Here is a 19,847-nt window from a genome sequence, read left to right on the forward strand (position 1 = left end):
GATAATGCACCTCAATGTGCTTTGTTCTAGCATGATAGACTGGGTTATTTGCCAAGTGTATACTACTCATGTTGTCACAATAAATGACAACTGGCCCATTTGTAAACTGATGCATATCATAAAGTAGCTTATGCAACCAAGCTACCTCACAAGCAACCATTGCTGCACCCCTGTACTCAGCCTCTGTGCTCGACAAGGCAACTGTAGGCTGTTTCTTGCTGCTCCAAGTGACTGCAGCACTCCCAAAAGAGAACACATATCCACTGGTAGATCGTCTATCAGAAATACTACCAGCCCAATCAGCATCAGTGTATCCATGCAGCTGTATCTGAACCCCAGTCTCATAAAATAGTCCATACTGCAATGTGGACTTCACATACCTGAGTATGCGTCTAGCCGCATCCAAATGCGATTTCCTTGGAGCCTGCATAAACTGACTTACCAATCCAACAGCATAGCTCAAATCTGGCCTGGTAATAGTCATATAAATCAAGCTTCCTACTATGCGTCTGTACATAGTAGGGTCTTCCAGAAGCTCACCTGCATCTGCGCTCAGCTTCACATTCTGCTCCAAAGGAACTGAAATAGGCTTACAACCTGTCATCCCATATTTGGACAGCATGTCCAATCCATACTGCCTCTGCAAGAGTTGTATCCCACTTGGTGATCTAATCACCTCAATGCCCAAGAAATAACGCAGCTCTCCCAAATCCTTCATCTCAAACTTCTGCTTCAATAGCATTTTCACATGAAGGATATCTTCATCACTGTCACCTGTCATAATCAAATCATCAACATAAATGATAAGTAGCATAATACCTTTCTCTGTTTTTCTCACATAAAGTGAGAAATCTGCCTTGGAAATCTGAAAGCCAATAGTGACAAGATACTGTCCTATCTTGTCAGACCATGCTCTAGGTGCTTGCTTCAAGCCATACAAAGCTTTCTTCAACCTGCAAACAAACTCAGGATGAACAGCATGCACATAACTTGGTGGCTGCTCCATATAGATCTCTTCTTGCAAATCACCATGCAAGAAGGCATTCTTTACATCCATCTGATGTAAAGACCATCCCTTTGATGCAGCCATAGCAATGACTGCTCTTACGGTTGCCATCCTTGCAACCGGACTGAATGTTTCTTCATAGTCAATGCCATATGTTTGTGCATACCCCTTGACTACTAATCTTGCCTTGTATCTGTTCACAGAACCATCTGCATTGTGCTTCACCTTATAAACCCACTTACAGCCAATTGTATTCTTACCTTTAGACAAAGGTACCAATTCCCATGTAGCATTTGCTTCCAAGGCATCCATTTCTTCATCCATGGCTTTCTTCCATTTTTCTTTTCCCATGGCTTGCTCAAAAGAAGTGGGTTCTGGTTCCTGTATCACCTTGACCATATATGCATAGTGAATGGCTGTAAATCCATCATATTTCAGCCTATCCACAGGATACCTAACTCTGGTAGACCTGCGCAAAGTGGGTTCACTCCCAGGTGCTCTCAAAACATCCCTGGTCTTCCTTACTCCAGGTGTAACAATAGAAGGAATACCCAACTCATCATCAATGCTCAGTTCTGAGCCACTGGATTCACCATCCACATAAGAGTGACCTGCATTCACATCAAACATGGGCTGATCAACCTTCTCTTTTCCTTTTCGTGATACCTGCATACCACTATCTGCATTACTTTGAGAAGATTCTCCTGATCTCAATCTGCCTGTCCATGGCGAAGAATGTGAACCACTGCTAGAGGACGCTCTAGGTCCACTAATATTTTGTGACTGCTGCTGTGAATTCTGTGCAGCATTATCATTTTGTGCATCTACATCATCAATCACATTTACTGGTTTATACCAGCTACTCATCTCATCAAAAACAACATCTCTGCTCACTGTAAACTTACGAGTAGAAGGATTATAGCATCTATACCCTTTTTGCTGCAGAGAGTAACCAATAAAGATGCACTTCTCAGCTTTTGGATCCAACTTGGATCTCAACTCATCTGGCACATGTACATAGGTAATGCAACCAAAAATTTTCAAATGAGAAATATCTGATTTCCTACCAGTATACCTCTCCTCTGGAGTCATTCCATGTATTGCTACAGTGGGAGTCCTGTTCATTATGTAGACTGCTGTAGCAACTGCTTCAGCCCAATAAAAATCTGGCAGGTCTTTTTCATTGAGCATGGCACGAGACACCTCTTCAATATGTCTGTTTTTTCTTTCTGCAATTCCATTTTGCTGTGGGGTATGACTGCATGAATATTGCTGCTTTATGCCATGCTCCTGCAGGAACCTTGCAAACTCATTTGAGAGGTACTCTCCCCCTCCATCTGACCTTAGGCATTTTATTTGCAGGCCTGTTTCTTTTTCAACCATAGCTTTAAGAGTTTTGAAATGCCCAAAAGCTTCACTTTTCTTTTTCATAAAATACACCCAAACTTTTCTGCTATAGTCATCAATAAAACTGACAAAATAATGAAAGCCTCCAAGAGATGCAGCTTTAGTAGTCCACACATCAGAGTGGATTAATTCCAATGGCTTCTTACTCTCTTGAACATGTCTAGGAAATGGTTTCCTTGCCTGTTTTCCAAACTGACAGGCTTCACATACCTTATGCATTTCTGCAACCTTGAATTTAGGCAATCCTGCAACAATATTTTGGGCCTGCATTGATTTAAGTCGCTGTACATTAACATGACCAATGCGTTTATGCCAGATATCAATATCTGCAACTACACCGGTCCCATGTGCAAACATTGCTGCACTCAATTCAGACATGTCTGCATCCAACGTAAACATTCTGCCCTTCTTCTTTCCTTTTGCTATCAAGCGACCTTTATTTTTCATATCCTCAACAAAGCATCCATGAGGATTAAATCTGACCTGCAAGCCCTGTTCAACCATTTGACCAACAGAAACCAGATTCTTGGTGATATTCGGGACATGAAATACATCGGACAGGTATTTCTTTTTCCCATCCTGCATAGACAAATGAATTTTTCCAATCTGCACAATCGAATGTGCAGTATTATCACCAGTCTCCACAAATCCTGGTTTTTTCATTTTCCTTGCATCCTCCATCCATTCTGCATGACCTGTCATGTGGTTTGATGCACCTGAGTCAACATACCACACATCGTTGCTTTCTTCTGCACTTGTCACAGAATTGTTCATGTGCTGCACCATAAACAAATGCTCATTTCTGTCATCACCCTGTCTACTAGAAGATGCATAATTCCCTTGTTGCAGTTTTCCATTCATGATGTCATTCTGCTTTTTATAGCAGTCTTTAGCCATATGACCCATTTTACCACAGTAGTAGCATTCAACATTACTGTTTGCATTTTGGCCTCTTTGCCATCCACCACGACCTCTTTGGCTCCCCCTGCCTCTAGAGTTACCACGTCCTCCTCCATAGGACTGGTTTTCTTGAGTTTGCTGCATATTCTGATTTCTACCACGGCCTCCAGATCGGCCTCCTCTACCTCTGCCTCTACCTCTTCCAGCATTTGAGTAGAAGACAGCTTTTGAAGTTCCTCCTGAAGAAGATGCACCACCATTTCTCTGCTCCTCAGAAATTAGAAGAGCATTCAACTCCTCAAAATCAGGAAATCTTTCACGGACGGAAATGGATGTCCGAAACTGTGCATAATCCTTTCCTAGACCATTCAAGGTCACAGAAACTAAATCATCATCTTCCACTGGCGACCCAATGGAAGCAAGTGCATCTGCAATCTTCTTCACCTTCATGTGGTAGTCATTGATGCTCATATTTTCTCTTTGCATATTGTGCAACTCTTGCTTAAGCTACATTTTCCTGGCTTGCGTATTTGTGCTATACATCTTTGACAGAGTATCCCATGCCTCCTTTGGCGTACTTGCATCCTGAATATGCAAAATCATAGAGTCTGAAATGCTGATAGACAGCCAGTACATAACTTTCCTGGCTCTCTCATGCCATGCTTTGAATGCCTGCATTTGCTGTTGATTGGGAACATCAGGAAGAACTGGTTCTTCTTCATTTCCTGCAACAAATTCCTAATATCCTTTTCCCATAAGGAAATTCGTCATTCTAAACTTCCATGCTTGGAAGTTGTTCTTGTCAAGCTTTTCAGTGACAATCTGTGAGAGAGAATCAGACGCCATTACAGAACACTGCAAAAAATTATGTCACTGCAAAAACTCAGCTTCACCCTCACAAGGGCAAATCTGCAAAACTGGCGAAAGTGGTATTTGACCACACAGTCACTTCCTAGTGACGATTTTGCATAAACAGGAACCAATGATGATTCTGTAACTCCCAATGTCTCTGTGCACAAGCATACGATGCAATTTCTACAGAAACTTTTCACCGACCTGTAGAACAGTGGCTGCACAGCATAAAACTGGGCCTTTTCCTGAGTGCGTGCAGAAAACTTCCGCCTCCAAAACAGGCCCCGAAATGGCCTCAATGCAGAAAACTTCCGCCTCCAAAATAGTGCCCTCTTGCTTCACCGCGAAGGGCGTCTAAACCTGAGACAATGCACTCCTGCAATTTTCGGCTGTGTTACCTGCAGAGATCTGCTCCCAAAACAGAAAATCAAAGCAACACTGCTCCTCTTACCAGACCACCGCGAGCTTGGCTTGCTTTCTTGAGCTCCTTACCACGAACAAGGCTCTGATACCATGTCAAGATTGTGGGAGAGAAGGAAGAAGTCTCACTTGTAGCTTTCTTGCTTGCACAATGGGGGAATACACACAAGGGTGAAGGCTGAAAACAGTTTTCCTCTTCTTAGTTGTGTAAGCCAAAAAAACTCTCATACAAAGAAATAGAAGAACCCTATATATGGATCTCAAACCAAACTCAACTAACTAAGGTGGCATACTAACTGAGCCACGAACTAGAGTAGATAAGGATAGCTATCATGTAGCTATTATTCATGGGCGGTGTACCAACCGCGTCTGCAACTGACAAGTCGGTGACATAAATACACAACGGTCACCCTGGCGTATCACGAGTGGAGCTCGATATCTCAACAGATAACCCTACAAACCTTACGAAGGGTCTTCTAGCAGAGCGGTTTGCTCATTGCCACTAGATGATGGGGGTTGGATAGTATATGTGTATTTCAACTTTGTACATACATAGACTTAGCCGATTCTTTTCTCTACCTTCAGGCACGTTCCCTTAAGGTACGAGGTTGTTAGGAATAAAGGCTTTCCATGCCTTTTATGGTGTTCGAGTGTGCACACACCCTTACACTTGTACTTTATATATATTATGAAAACCTAAAGTGGTACACCTTGTCATTGTATTAAACACTCTGTCTCAATCCTTGCATATTGACATCAAATGGATGAATTGCAAGATGAGCTTGCATTCCTTGGCAAGACAATTTTATCAGAGAACATGGTGATTATTCTTATCGCTCATCTTTCATCTCCAAAGTATGATGTCTTCTACACTAGTTTGCTTACCTCCAAGACTCCAGACACTATTCTATGGGAGAAGTTAGCTCTGCTTGTTTTGAAGCACGAAGAGCAACTCAAAGAGATTGGACTTAGTGGATCTTTACTAAAGTTTTTACTTTAGATTCGGAAGGGGTAACAAGAAGAACAACAAGAAGGCCAAGAACAAGAAAAGGAAGCATGTTAAGCTCTTATAGTCTTCTTCAAGCGTTAACACAAATTCAAAGGGAAAACCTACATGCCCACATTATGAGAAGGGCACCTATCCCAAGCATAAAATACCCTTATCTTTTACCAAAAGTAAAGGATAGAGCTAAATGATCTAAACCTTCCTCTATCTCTACTCCACAGTTGTTACTTATGAGTCTATGTTCCTTTACATCCATGCAATGCGGGATCCTTCTTCTTTGTTTGTCTTGCCTTTAAAGAGGTCCTGGCTCATCAAGAACTATGCTTCAAGTCATGCAACTCCTCCAAAAGATTTGCTACAAGATCTCCATCCATGAAAGGGTATAGTCACTATTGGTGGCATTTCTTTGGTGCCTATTGTAGTGGTGTTGGTACTTTGTCGTTATTGCTTGACAATCCATCAAGCTCCACTTCAGATATTCTCTATGTTCCAAATTTGGGCTTCCCACTCCTTTTAATTCATGGCCTTACTAGACTCCCTTCAATTGATGTTCAAGATTTGGGCTTCCCGCTCCTTTCAATTCATGGCCTTACTAGACTCGATACCCGGGTTATATTCACCACAAAAACCGTCTTTATTGAGGATTGTTCTACAAGAGCCATTTTAGCCACAAGTTGGTAGGGGAGGATGCTACACGAGCCCCATTCCCCTTCCATTGTGCAAGGCCCTCGGAGACAATCTTCCATAGCTACATCTGTTCCCAATTATGCAACACCTATTTCATAGGTTCCATCCCATTCCCCACCATCTCTTCTAGTGGTTCGCTCATATCCCCCATTTCTTTCAGAGAGGGATGATATCAGTGATATAGCTGTGGATTCCTTATCCCCTTGTGTTTTAGAGAGAGATTCCTAGGATCATGTGGAGTTTCTTCATCCACGCAATACACCAATGGACTTTTTCAACATTGACACTTTTTCTACCACCCTTGGATCCATTCCATCTTCTTTGGCCTTCAACCACATCCAGGATCTAAGAGGTGATGTTAGCAATCATGTGTCTTGCACAATCATCTCCTGCTTGTGAGCCTCAATCTGAGTCAAATAAGGATATTAGGAGCTCTAACATTCTGTCTATATGTCATTTCATGTATTTCAACAAAGAAGGCAGCTCTTTCTAGAGCATGTAGTACAATGCATTTTCTTTTTCTGTCAGTTTTAGTGTGTTTACACTAGTTAATTAATGGTTGGAGAGTGTATTCACACTAGCTATGAGGTGATCAGCATTTTTAGTGGTAGTTGCAATGTTTTGTCATCATTTGGCATGTTGGCCAGATTTAGCACTTGTCTGATCAGCAATCAGCCAATTTGGGCGTTTAATGGCTATTTATAGCCATCTCCCACTAGCTGCCCATCATTTATCTTTGCAAGTTTAGCACACACTGAATTTTGAGACTCTCCTCCATCTTCCAGTGCTGCCATTTGTCAAAAGCCTAAACTAGTGGCCTCACTGACACCTTGGGCTATGTGTAAAGACTGATCAATCCTTGTATTTAACTTTTTTTTGAGTTGAGTGCAGATTTATCACTTCCATTTTCTTATTTCATTGCAATCTTCCCTTTCTTCTATGTTTCTGTGTGTTTTCTTCTTCCGTTGCACACTCTCACAAAGTCATCTCTAAGCATATAATGCTCATACCTTTGGTCATTGCAAAGCTAATCATACACATTCTTGAAGCCTATATCAGCAACATATTGCTCTTTCATGGCATCCAACTCAATGTGATATGACATAGCGGCTCCTAAAATCTGAAGCTTCCTAGACGATGCATCAGCCACCACATTTTTCTTACCATCAATATGCACAATTTAGGAGTGAAACATAGAGAGGAAGTTTTCCCAACTCACATGCTTCTCAAGTAACTTCGTTTAGGTAAGAAAATATTGGAGTCTTTGATGATCAATCTAAACTCTAAAATTTGCCCCAAGGAGATGGTGTTTCCATGTAGATAGCACATAAATTACAGTGAGAAATTCTTTTTTAAGTACCAACAAATTCTTATTTGCACCATGGAGAACACAACTCTCACGGCCATTATCCACCCATCTTGCATCAAAACAGCCCCAATGTTGTTATCACACGCATATCACTCTACCACAAATAACTTCCTATAGTCTAGCAATATCAACACTGAATTTAAAGTCATATTTTCATTTAACCGCTCAAATGCTGAAATTTCCATTGATGTCCATCTAAAAGAAATACTCTTTTTTTACAAAGTATACAATTGAGAAGCAATTTCAAGAAAGTTCCAAATGTACCATCTGTAATATGAGTATAGCACCAAGAAACTACGGATCTCATGTAGATTCTTCAAGTGTGAGAACACACAACTTTGACTTTGCAAGGTCCGTACACACACCATTACTTGATGCAATGTGCCCCAAAGTGAATCGCATGCAAAAAGAATTCACTTTTCTTGTCATTAATGACCGATTGATGCTTGCTCAACTCATCATCTACTATTGCCAAGTGTTTCCTATGCTCTTGCTTATTCTTTGAATGTACTATCATGCCATCAAACAATGTACCCACAAAAGCCTTCAGGCTAAATATTCCATCCATCATGCAATTGAAGATAGTGGGAGTGTTAATGAGTCCAAAAGGCATGACCAAAATGCATACATACCAAAGGAAGTGCAACAAGCTGTCTTAGGCAAATCCTCTAATCTAGTATGAATCTGATGGTAACAATTTTCATTTCTATACGGCTAAAAATCAACCCGTGCAATCTATCCATAATGTCATCAATCCTAGGAATGGAAAACCAATTATTGATCGTGATCTTGTTGAATGCACAATAGTCAATGCACATACACCATAAACCATCCTTCTTCAACACCAACAACACTAGAGAGCAATCATAATCTTCTCCTATTGGGCTGCAAAAGTGGCTTATGATGAGGGTTACTGCTGTGGGTTAAATCCATCACATGATCTTAGGTCTTTCAAGAGGCAACTATCCCAAAAGTGATTGTGAAAAGCAATCAGCATACTCTTTCAAAAATGCCATGCGATCTTTATCTAACTTTGACATGTTACCCACAACTTTATTATCATCTTTATCTTTAGTAGACAGAATACCAATAGTTAAAAGAGAAAATCCTATGTATGTTCAAAGGTGATTCTTCATTACTTTGAAAATGGTTGAAGCCGATACAACCGGAATAGGTTACTCTTTAAGCTTTACATCTACAGTATGGGTATTGTCCTTATGTTGAAGAGTAATAACTTTGTCATGGGAGTTGATCAACGCATGCACACGATGACACCAAGACATTCCAAGCAATATACCACAACCCTCCAATGGAGCAATAAAGAACTCTCTACTATCCATTGAAACCAACCTTCCTTCTCGGAGAGGGTGGTAATAACCTGATTTAACAATAATTACAAGAAGTTAAAATTTTGCATAAACTCAAGTACACAATTTACCACTTTAATCTTGGGCAATAGATAGTCTGTTGGCCCCAAAGCTAGCTCTCTTTGCGGTATTTCTTTTTTCTGATGTTGGCCCCAAAACTAGCTCTCCTTGCGGTTTTTTTTTTATCTTCAATTGCAAATGGATGGAGTACAACTAAGATTCACTAATCTCCTGCGCTAATCCAAGTGCCTCTTGTGAAATAAATTTAGCCCCAAATTTGATATTGGCTGGCTAGTCTCTTCAATCCCCCTAAGATTCTTCAATTTCAACTGCTATAATTCAAGTCCTCGATCCTTAATTTTAAGCATGCATCCCAAGGCAGAAAACCCTAATTTTTGCTATAAATTAAGGTTTACATCAAAGATTAACCAAAATCTCCACCTCTGATGACTCAAACGGCTGGATTTTGCTAAGATAACTTGAAATATGGCTGGAGTAAAGAGAGAATGCTCAAGAGAGAGAAAATTCAAACTCCCATTGCGAGAATTTATCACGCAGCGAAGCATCTATTGTACACGCACTCTCTATCAATTGTGACCCACTGGTCACCTTGGTCTTGATGCAAAGATCGTGAATTTCTTTGGTCAGCCCACAACAATGCTTCTCTATCTGCTCTAAAAAGGGGATAGCACAATAAGGAGTGACAGGCAGCAATACCTCCCAAAACTTATTGTTATATTTCTCTAGATTATTGCATTGGGAAGCATCCAAGGTTGGCAGATGCATTACCATACATGCCAGTTTGCGCTCTAAACATCATGCCAACATGATATACATGGAATCATGCATTCCACTTACCATTCTTGAATGCATTGGGCATTGCATGCATTGCCTACTATATACCGTAAGGATTCAGGCCATACATACCTATAGCTGAACCTTAACCAACCATTGCATGAAAAATAGAATGTCCACCAAAGTATCCCAAATGCCCAACATTTGCTTGCCTATCTTGCTGTCCAAAATTCATTGGATTTGCACTGCCAAGATAGCCTTGCAGCTATTGTGATTGCCCAACTGGCATCATTTGCTATTGCTCATTTTCAGTTGTGTGTACATCTTGAGACTGAACTGCCTCTTCTTTTGGTGGCTCATGCTATCTTGAAGCTCTAGATAATGATCTCTACTTCTTGCCTTTGTTGTCCTTCTTTGAGGCATTCATGAAGTGCACAAACCAAGGATTCCTTTTTTTTTTTAGAGAAAAGTAAAATTCTATCGACACACCTCAAAACAAAGTGTCCCAAGGCTAAAAAACCAGTACAAAGCAGCCTTGTAACAGACTTCCATATCAAGAATTATATAACAAGGGGAAGTCTATTACAATGCTTGAGTGAATAGCCAACCGAGAGGTCTATAATGCCAAACCATGTGGGTTTGGAAGAGGAAAAAGGTGCCAAAATCCCGAGTCCTAAGAAAAGCATCTCTCCTCTTCCTCATAGTCTCCGAGCTGCCCTGTATTCTCTCCCATCTCCCACAAAGAGTATGCATAGTCTCTATCCAAATTTTGGAGAGAGTCTTAGCAATAGCTATGTCCAAAAAATCAATAGCCTAGCTACATCTGGTTGTCCATAGATACTAAGCAATAATGCTAGCAATGAGCTCCCATCTGTGACAATGCCCCTGAGTCCATACTCTCTGTGAGAAATGTGGCATGAAAGTCCTGCTCAGAAGCTGCCCCGAGATGAGATAAGCCAAGCATCCCTATACATCCTCATACCCACAAGCTGGGCCTCTATCAATGACCCATGCAACAATCCCCCCTGTAGCAATCATAGAATCTATAGTGCCATGAAGCATCATATCCTCAACCATGCTTTAAGCTGATCATCATATTCTTCTTCTTCTTGCTCACAATCACCATTTGAAGGCCTTGAAGGATCCACATACTCTGTGATCCTTTATTATGTGATGGATCATCATTGCTTGAACCAATTTCGCTAGAGTATTGAGGATGACATGCTTACTGTTTGCACTCAATTGATCACCAATTCATCAAAATGCTATCACACTGGCTTGCAGACAAGTGCCCCAAGCCCACCTACTCCAAGAAGTTGATGTGCCTTGACAAAAAAGCCATGAAACCAACCTTCCTTCTTGGACAGGGTGGTAACTGACCTTATTTAACTTTACTTACAGCAAGCAATAAATGTACAAATCTGAAAACAATACTTTATCCAATTAATTTTGGACAGCCAACACCCATTTGGCCCCAACAATTGGCACCCCTTGTGGTCTCTCTTTAACTTGTATTGCTTGAACTTGTAGTACAAAGAGAAATTAGCTAATCTGTCTATAAATTCCAACAGCAGGGCTGTCACAAATTACCAGTAGCACTAAGTTAATTTGCTCCTTGATTGAGCTACAATTTTTGCACAAATTAGTCCTTAAGCTGTTGCATATGCGGGTCTAACAAAATGGAGGATGGACAAACCCTTCAGATCAGCTGCCATTTCTTCAATTGCAACTGCTACTCTGATCATCAGGTCTTCAATCAATGGAACCGGTCTTCAAAAAACCCCAATTTCTGCTGCTGGAAATTGGGGTTTTCACAGCATGTGTCTCTGCTGCCCACCTTCAATGGCTGCCAATGGCTCAGAATGGCTGAGGGAATATCAGAGGAGTCAGGAGAAAGCCAAAGAGAGAGAAAATTGGCAGTTCTGTCACCAAAAAATCCCCTGATCAGTGGTCGCCTATTTTCCAGCCCCAAAATCAGCAGTTGCCTACCTACTGATTTCTCAGCCCCTGATCAGGTCACCTGCTCCCAGAGTCTCCCTAACTGCTGTCACCAGCTGCTGTAGATGCCAAGAAACTGTCCCCTGCTGTCCATTGGTCTCCTAATGGCTGGCACATGCCAAAATCGCCTCCTCATTGGCCAGAAACAGCCCACACAGCAGTCTACCTACTCTAGAATGGCTTCTCACAGCCTCAAGCATCCCCAACAGCCTTCACTCAGTTTGCATGGCAAGTTCTCTCACAAATGGCCACATGGCACAACTTCAAAATTGAAACTCAACCTCTAGACGTAATTTCACCAATTGATAATCAGTTGAAAATTAATTATCCTCTTGCCCTGCCCATTAATGCCCATCCACATTTGATGTGCTGAGCCCTTTGGACTTGAAAGTTGTTTAAACTTTCACTTAGCCTCAGTCTAGCATTAAATGTCTAAATTTTTCCCAGGCCACATGACACCCCAAGTCACTTCAAAGGTTCATTTAATGCTCTAGGCTGAAACTAATACCAAGCACCCACAAGTACCTATCCAACATATAACACAACTTTTGCCAATGTTCCCCCAATGCATAACTTAGGTTTTGGACCTATAGCCATGCCATAACTAACATATACTTCACATGTGCACCAAAGCTAAGTATTAAAAATACATGTCCCCGTGACAATGGCAAACACAGAGAAACACAAAATGTACGACATATAGAACATGATTCATAGAATGCTGAATGAGAATATAAATGATACAATCAATGTATGCTATCCCATTGGTTATACATTGATACCATTTGGCCAATGGTTTGGGTGCCCTAGCTAGCCTAAACTGTAACTTAGGACAATTGGGACTCTTAAGACCCCTAGTCTCTTTATTGTGGGGTTTCTTATGCTGGTTAAGTCATTAAGGACTAGGATTGTGTATAAGTACATTAGCACATGATATGTGGTATTATTCATTGTTGCATTTCAAACCTTGCACTTTCATTCCATCATTAGTAGATTGAGTATCATTTGGCTACAATTCCACAATTACTTCACTCCTAGGCCAACAATGGTATCAAAACGGCTACTCCATGACCATTGCTCACGATAATCTTCCATGTCCACATTACCATTGAGTGACACACCTCGGTCAGCTACTATAGGATTTAGGAAGCCATTGCAGCAGCATCGGCTTTGATTTTCAATGATGATCAATTCAACAATCCTTCACACCACTTATTTGCTATAGATCAAGGGCTTCCTCTTCTACCACCTATATACTGAGATTGGACCACCCAAGGCTATGCAAACAACCACCTCACTATAAGCACCTCTACCACAACTCCCCAAATGCCGCCCTTCGGCATGGCCCACCTAGTCATCTAGAACCAGAGCCTCTCAACATGCTCCCTACCAACACCATCTTATTGGCTACCATTGTCATGCCCCAAAACACCACCCATCTTCCTTGTTGCACCATGGTTGCTACTTGGACTACCAATCAAGCTGCTTGAGCTATCATATTCACTATCACCTTCAACTCATTGATCAATCATTTGCTTGCCACATTAGCCAACATGTCATGTCAATGTACAAAGTCACCACTTTTCCTCTACGCCACAACAATCAGCAAATCAACTCAACTACCACCCCATCTGTGTGCATCATCTCCCCCACACACCTTGGCACACCACCAAACAAGCCCTTGTTCACACAAAACGCTACCCAAGTATAAATCTGGAGCATTTCATCAAATTGATACAATTCAGCCATGAACTCGTCAGACTTTGGCCTCTCAATTTTCAATCATTGAGAGGGGCATCCTCACATCACCAACATAGTATTCAGCTTGCCACTCAAGTAGGATAATTCACAGCCCTTTTGTGAATCATTGGTAAGCAGTGAAGAGTATATTCATACATCTCAAAGACACCAAGGATTTAGCCTTCTCTTCAAGGTTGTTTCTTCATTTAATATGCATGGATTCATGGATTGTGATTAGGATGGTTACTCAAAAGAAAATTTGATAGATCTTTAATGAAGGCTCTTCCTATTGGAGTTTCAAGTTTTTCAACAAGCTTTACATTTGATACCTTTTAAATAGGATTTCTCATTTAGTGTATTGTTGATGTTTCTGTATACATCAAAAAATACATATGCAACTATGTTCATATATTTATATTTTCTAGGATTTGCTATTTTCTCCTAGATTAGTCTGCCCATACCATGGAGGAGGGGGTTGTAGGCCATCTCATTGCCCACTCATTTATGTTTTTTGGTCAATGGTTTGGGTGTCCTAGGTAGCCTAACCTTCACTTGGGACAATTTGGGCCCTTAGGACCCTAATACCTCTAGGGTTATGGTGTCTTATGACAGTTAAGACATTTAATTCCCATCGCGCTTGTATGAGAACAGAATAAGTGGGCCAGTTATTGGGAAACTAATTAAGGCCTAATTTTTCATTGCTCAACAGAGATCTGGAAAACTGGGCAGCAAGTTGAGTGCTGAAAGGCACACCTAATTTTGTTCAACAAAGTTGGATCATAAAGCCCAAGGAAAGACACTCTCGATCCAAAGTTCGGGTGGTTCAGTCTAGTTTTTGCTACTAGGATTTCTTCCTAATTGTACACCTGGGCTGTAAAGATTTGTATCAATGATCTTCTAGTAAATAAAAGACACACGATGAGGGCCCCAACAGTTTCTAGCATTGGTGTCTCTGATCATGGCCATTCTAGCTCCCATATCTTTATGCTTTCTGATTTTCTGCCTTACAGAATTATTGTTTGCAACAGTCTCATGTTTGACTGCCCTTCAATCCATTGAAGAACAGTCTCATAGGTTGACACTTGCATTAAACTAATTGTCTTTATTTGCTGCTTAGAAAGGGCAAGACTAAGCTCAGCAAGATTGATTCTCTACTTGCCATTTCCAGAAGCTACCTTTGCACTTTAGCATTGCACTTTATAATCTGGTTGTTGAGACTTTTGTTCAGCTGGATTACATTTCTGACAGGTATTCACAATCTTTCGGAGGGAAGAAGGCAAAGAACATGTGGTTAATGTTTGAGAATGCAAATTGTTAGGCAACTTGGAGATAAGTGATGCAATGTAGGAATCATGCGTAAAAATAGACTGGGTGAAGACATCAATGGAAGTTGTACTATGATAGACAAACGAGAAAAAGAGCTCATTGCATTGAAAGAGGAGCTAGATGCAAGAATGCTAAGAGCCCAAGTACTTGAGGAAGCAGTAAGAAGGAACGAAAGCCCAGCAGCCAACTGTGATGTGGGAGTTAAGATACTTGTAGATTGCTTGAAAACTAGGAAACAGCCATTTAATAAAAGGTTATGTTGAGAATAATGAGAAGGAATCAGAAGCCAAGGAGCAAATATTGCATTAAAAACAACAGGGTATGGATGCTGGAGAGGAAAAGCAAATGCATGGGAAATATGCTTAAAGACTGAGGAGGTCGAACTTGAAATCCAAATGGATAACCTTCCAATGCTTCTATCATGGAAATATTCCACATAACTTAGGGCTGTCCTTCCACATCTTTAGTATGATATTCTCAGACAGTAAAAGTGGCTCTGTTTAGGCCCAAAACTTACTCTAACTACTACATGTAGACCATAGTACTGTTGTGCACACTGACTGGACAAATATAAACAAAGGTAAAACCTTGTTCATGAGACTAATACTTTCCTAAGGCTTTTTCCAAACCCCATTTTGGTGAAGCATACAAAGAAGTAGTTCCATAAAGGTTTTGAAGTGTTTCTCTCACAAATGTCTCACATGCCCTACTTAAAGCAGGCTTTTTCTTGCATGGCTAAAAAGCTATACAAAGATGCCTACATAGCAGCATAAAATACGGGTGTCTAGTGCACAGGCTCTGGAAACCAAATGACACATTGCGACAAATCCATTCAAATAATCCAAATGAATATTTCCAATGGGAATGTTTTCCTCTCTGTATTGCATTCTGCAGTTTGGCTTTGAGTAAATAACATGAACCCACTCCGTACATATTTATGTACAGACATGCAAACCACCATCCAAAAAAGTAAAGAATACGCAGTCAATCTTTGTAATGCATTGAGCAGACGTATAGCTAGAAATGACTGTAACAAGAGAGACTAGCATAAAGCAACCATCTCAAAATCCTTGTTGGTAGGGCCTTAGCAGGTCCACGAAAGCAAAAAACGTATATTTTTTAAAACAAGCTGCTTGTAGAATCATTCTGAATAAACTCATAAAATGTATTAATGCAATGCTTACATGAGAAATCCATAAGTAGCATGGTAAATGAAAGTGTAAGTCACCGTCGCTTACCAGAACCATTAAGAATTGACTTCTGAATGTGGAAAAAATCAACTATTTTTGTCTGTACCAGTGGGAATTCTGCATTTATTTATTCATGAATAAATTAAAAGGCAAGGAATATTAAATAAAACCCCTAGTTCACAGCTGAATAATTTATGAATAAACAGAAAATCATAAGCCTTTGTGTACAACAAAAAATAAATAAACCATCAATCATCCCCCCACCCCACCCCCACCCTGAAAAAACGGAAAAAAGAAGCTAACATTCATCCCAAAGAAGGCTTTAAGACCCTGGAAACAAACAAACTCTCCGAGCTTTGATCAGTCAAGGGTCATTCGTCAGATTCGAAAAGCTGGTGCTTGTTTTGATGAAACTTGTTTAACTTTTAAATATTTGCATTTTTGGTCTTGAAAATAGCATGCATGATGAATATTCTAAGTACCTATCTATGGTATGATAGGAATGCAATGCATCCAAGAAACAAAGCATGAGAAAGAGGTGATAAGTAGTGCATTAACCAAATTCATATGTGAAAGATGGTTATAAATACCAGAACTAGCAAATGCAAAGCATCTTGCTGATGTATGCTGTGCACATTCGCATAGAATGTGAAACCTGCCTTCCTTTTTACAAAAGGGTTGTGGAACCCTCAATAATACTGAGTTACAGCAATTTACAGCAAGCAATAAATTCATAATATAAAAGATAAAGTGAAGATTCAACACTTCACCACTTTGGGCTGAATTGCCCTCAAGAAATTGAGACAAACCAACACCCCCCAATTGGCCCCAAGAACATATTAGCAAATACGTCAGCTCATGTGTGAGTCTATGCATGCAAAGGCTAGGGACATTATTTAGGATATTTAGGCATTTTTATTTGTGTCATTTTATGGTCATACTGGGCATTTATTGCTGGCCAACCTTATCATTTTGAGGACATATTTTTGTCCTATTTATTCAGGCTCTTCCTCCTCAATCAGTTAGTCACTCATCATCACTTGTGGATCTTCTGCTAGGGAGAGGAGCCAGTGCCGATGCCCTCGCAGCCAGTGACTCACTATTGTATGCAACTGTCTCATGTTGGATATATGGATTCCATTTCCCGAGCATACATCTCGGTTCTCATCTATATTGTGTTCTTCAATGTTCTTTCTTTCCCTTTCTCTTTTGTCTTGTGTTTCAGCAGTTTATTACAGCATATGTTTACACTTCCATTGCTTCTCCAATTCTAACATGATATTAGATTTTAGGTTCTATGCTCCTACTGTATTTTCTTTGCTGATTTCAGGACTGTTTTGACCATTGTTGGTTAGGCAATTGCTGCTCCAACCAAGCCACTTATTTTACCTGCGTTTTTGCTAACGTCAGCATCCGTACAGCCTTCGTTAGCCCCTCTTCACTTGGCTGCCTCTGCCCTTCTATCTAGCCATAAAAGCCTGCTCAGAGGCTATAGCATCCACACCACTATTCCTCCGTGTTTGCTCCTCCTCTAGAAGCAAACTGACTAACTGAAGAAAAGTGATTGGCTGCGCGGCAATCCTCATGGTGAGGTTTAAGGCCGTATGAAAAGCCAAGTACGAAGGAGGTAATGAGTTCAAAGTGGTGGATATCATCTGTGCATCCGAATAGTACTCATCAACATTCATGAGTTGCTCTCGCAAGTCTTGAATTTTGTTCAAGTGATCCTGAATAGAATCACCTTCATCCATTTTCAATGTCTCTAGCTCTTTCTTTAGGAAAGAGATGCAAGTCTCATTCTTGCCTGCAAACATATGCTCCAAAGTTAGCCAAGCTTCTCGTGAAAAAACTGTTGAGCGAATGTGGGGGATGATTGACCGCTGAACTGCCAATGCAATCAGCAACAAAGCCTATGCATCCCGTGTATCCCATGCTTTTTGAGTTGTTCTTTGGGGAAGTGGCTGAAGTGGAGCACGCTGAGGTGCCCGTGGTGCACATCCTCCTGGAGGAGGAGTAGCTGGAACTACAACTCCAGGTCGAGCTTCTTCTCCATTGACATAATCCCAAAGATTTTTGGCCACAAGTACATTCTTCATCATGAAGGACCAAAGTGAATAGTTATTTCCATCCAATCTGTCCTCCTTGGATACATAGATGAAAACATCTCCTCCCTGATTTGCCATGATTTTTCAATTGCCGAAAATGCAAAAGAGCAATGTCAAAGCAGAACTTCACTGGAAATCTGAAAATTTTCAGAAATTGCAAGAAATAACTTTCTGCAATTAGTGTACAAAGGTGCACTCTGTCAAAACTGTCTGTTATGCACACAGTCCAACGTGCAATCAGTGTTCAGCAACACTGTACCAGCAAAATCCCCAAAATTTCCTTGCCTCGGGTTTGTCAAAACGGTCTGTCAGTGACTGTAACTACAGTGCGTATGCCAATGTTTCCAGAAAACATAAAAGCCCAAAATTTATGAAGAATGTACCCGAAAAATTTGCATCCAATGTGTCCCAGACACGTTTTTGAACGTTGTGCCTCTTGCGTAGGAACCCTTGCTTCCAAAAATTTGTGTTGGAGCACTTATCGCGTGTGTCAGGCAACAGATGTCAGACGGGCCTTTGCGTTCAGACGGCACTCGACTGACCTGGCCGGTGACGTGCTGGTGACGGGCACAGGGGGCAGCTGTGGGACGAAACAGCGCAAACGGCGCAGGGAGAGGCAAGTGCCTAAGGTCCAAGCAGGTGGGCATTCGTTGGCGGCGCTCCCAACAAAGTGGCGGGCTCAGACCACGTCAGGGGCAGCAGAGAATAAGCAGCGTAGGCGTGGCAACGCTGCTGGCACAGGGAAAGGCTGCAGAGGACGGGCAGCTCTGGCACTTGCGTGCAGGGTAAAGGTAGGAGCTGCCACTGAGTCTGGGCACTATTGTGGTGGACCTGTTGGGTGCACGACGACCTAGCTGACGAGCTCCTCTGCTGACTGATGCTGGCTGGGAGATGAGCTGAATAGAACTTAGCTGAGCTGAACGGAACGGAACCTCTGCTGAACAAAGCCAATGCTGCTCTAATACCAAATGTGAGAGTGGAGGTCAGAATCGAAGCTCAGCACAGAAAACAGTAGACAGTAGAGAGTGAAGCACAACACCCAATGCAATAGACTAAAAGGGTGTGATCTGAAAGTACAAGGTACAACCCTTAAACCTTAGGGTTGTAGGGGGGTGTTCACACCCGAACACGGTAAGTGCCCGTAAGTGTGTGTCAAAAAGCACATATGAAATAATACCATAAGTCTGGGGGAACAAACCTCTCCTACTGAGAGTAAAAAGTGCCCCAGTGTCCTATTGATCACCGACACTCCAATGTGAGCGTAGGCGTAAGTGAGGCGTGAGTGAAATACCCAACATGTGTTATATGTTGATAATTTGATTTTGACAAGGGATCATACACAAAAGGTCTGAGAGACCAAGACAACTTTACATCAGGCATTCGAGATGACAGATTTGGGGCTTCTTCATTTCTTCTTGGGTCACGAGATTTATCAGTCTTAGAGGGGGATTTTCATCTCTTAGCAGAGATACATTCAGGAGCTCGTGACTTTTGAGATGGAGACTTGTCGGCCCATTACTACTCCTATGGATCCGAATTGGAAGGCCACTTCACACTCAGATTCTCCTCTGATGGATGCGTCACGCTACCGTCAATTGATTGGATCCTTGATTTGGCTTCTCAACACTCGTGTTGATCTTTGTTTTGCTGTGGGTCTTTTGGCAGGGTTCATGACGGAA

At 41.3% G+C, this 19,847-nt stretch overlaps 1 protein-coding gene across 7 annotated transcripts in view; it reads right to left on the bottom strand.

Annotated features, from left to right (window-relative positions):
* The window catches only part of LOC148010769 (histone-lysine N-methyltransferase ATXR6-like), a 139,644-nt gene that overhangs the window by 101,393 nt on the left and 18,404 nt on the right, over nucleotides 1-19,847 (bottom strand). For all 7 annotated transcript variants that reach the window (XM_087671210.1, XM_087671211.1, XM_087671208.1 and 4 more), the window contains exon 2: nucleotides 16,112-16,180. In XM_087671210.1, the coding sequence (XP_087527336.1) occupies nucleotides 16,112-16,180 (69 nt within the window). The remainder of the gene's footprint in view (nucleotides 1-16,111; nucleotides 16,181-19,847) is intronic.

This window comes from Lygodium microphyllum, chromosome 29 (assembly GCF_053477565.2).
Source record: "Lygodium microphyllum isolate KBCC chromosome 29, Lygodium_microphyllum_v1.1.10, whole genome shotgun sequence".
NCBI lineage: Eukaryota > Viridiplantae > Streptophyta > Polypodiopsida > Schizaeales > Lygodiaceae > Lygodium > Lygodium microphyllum.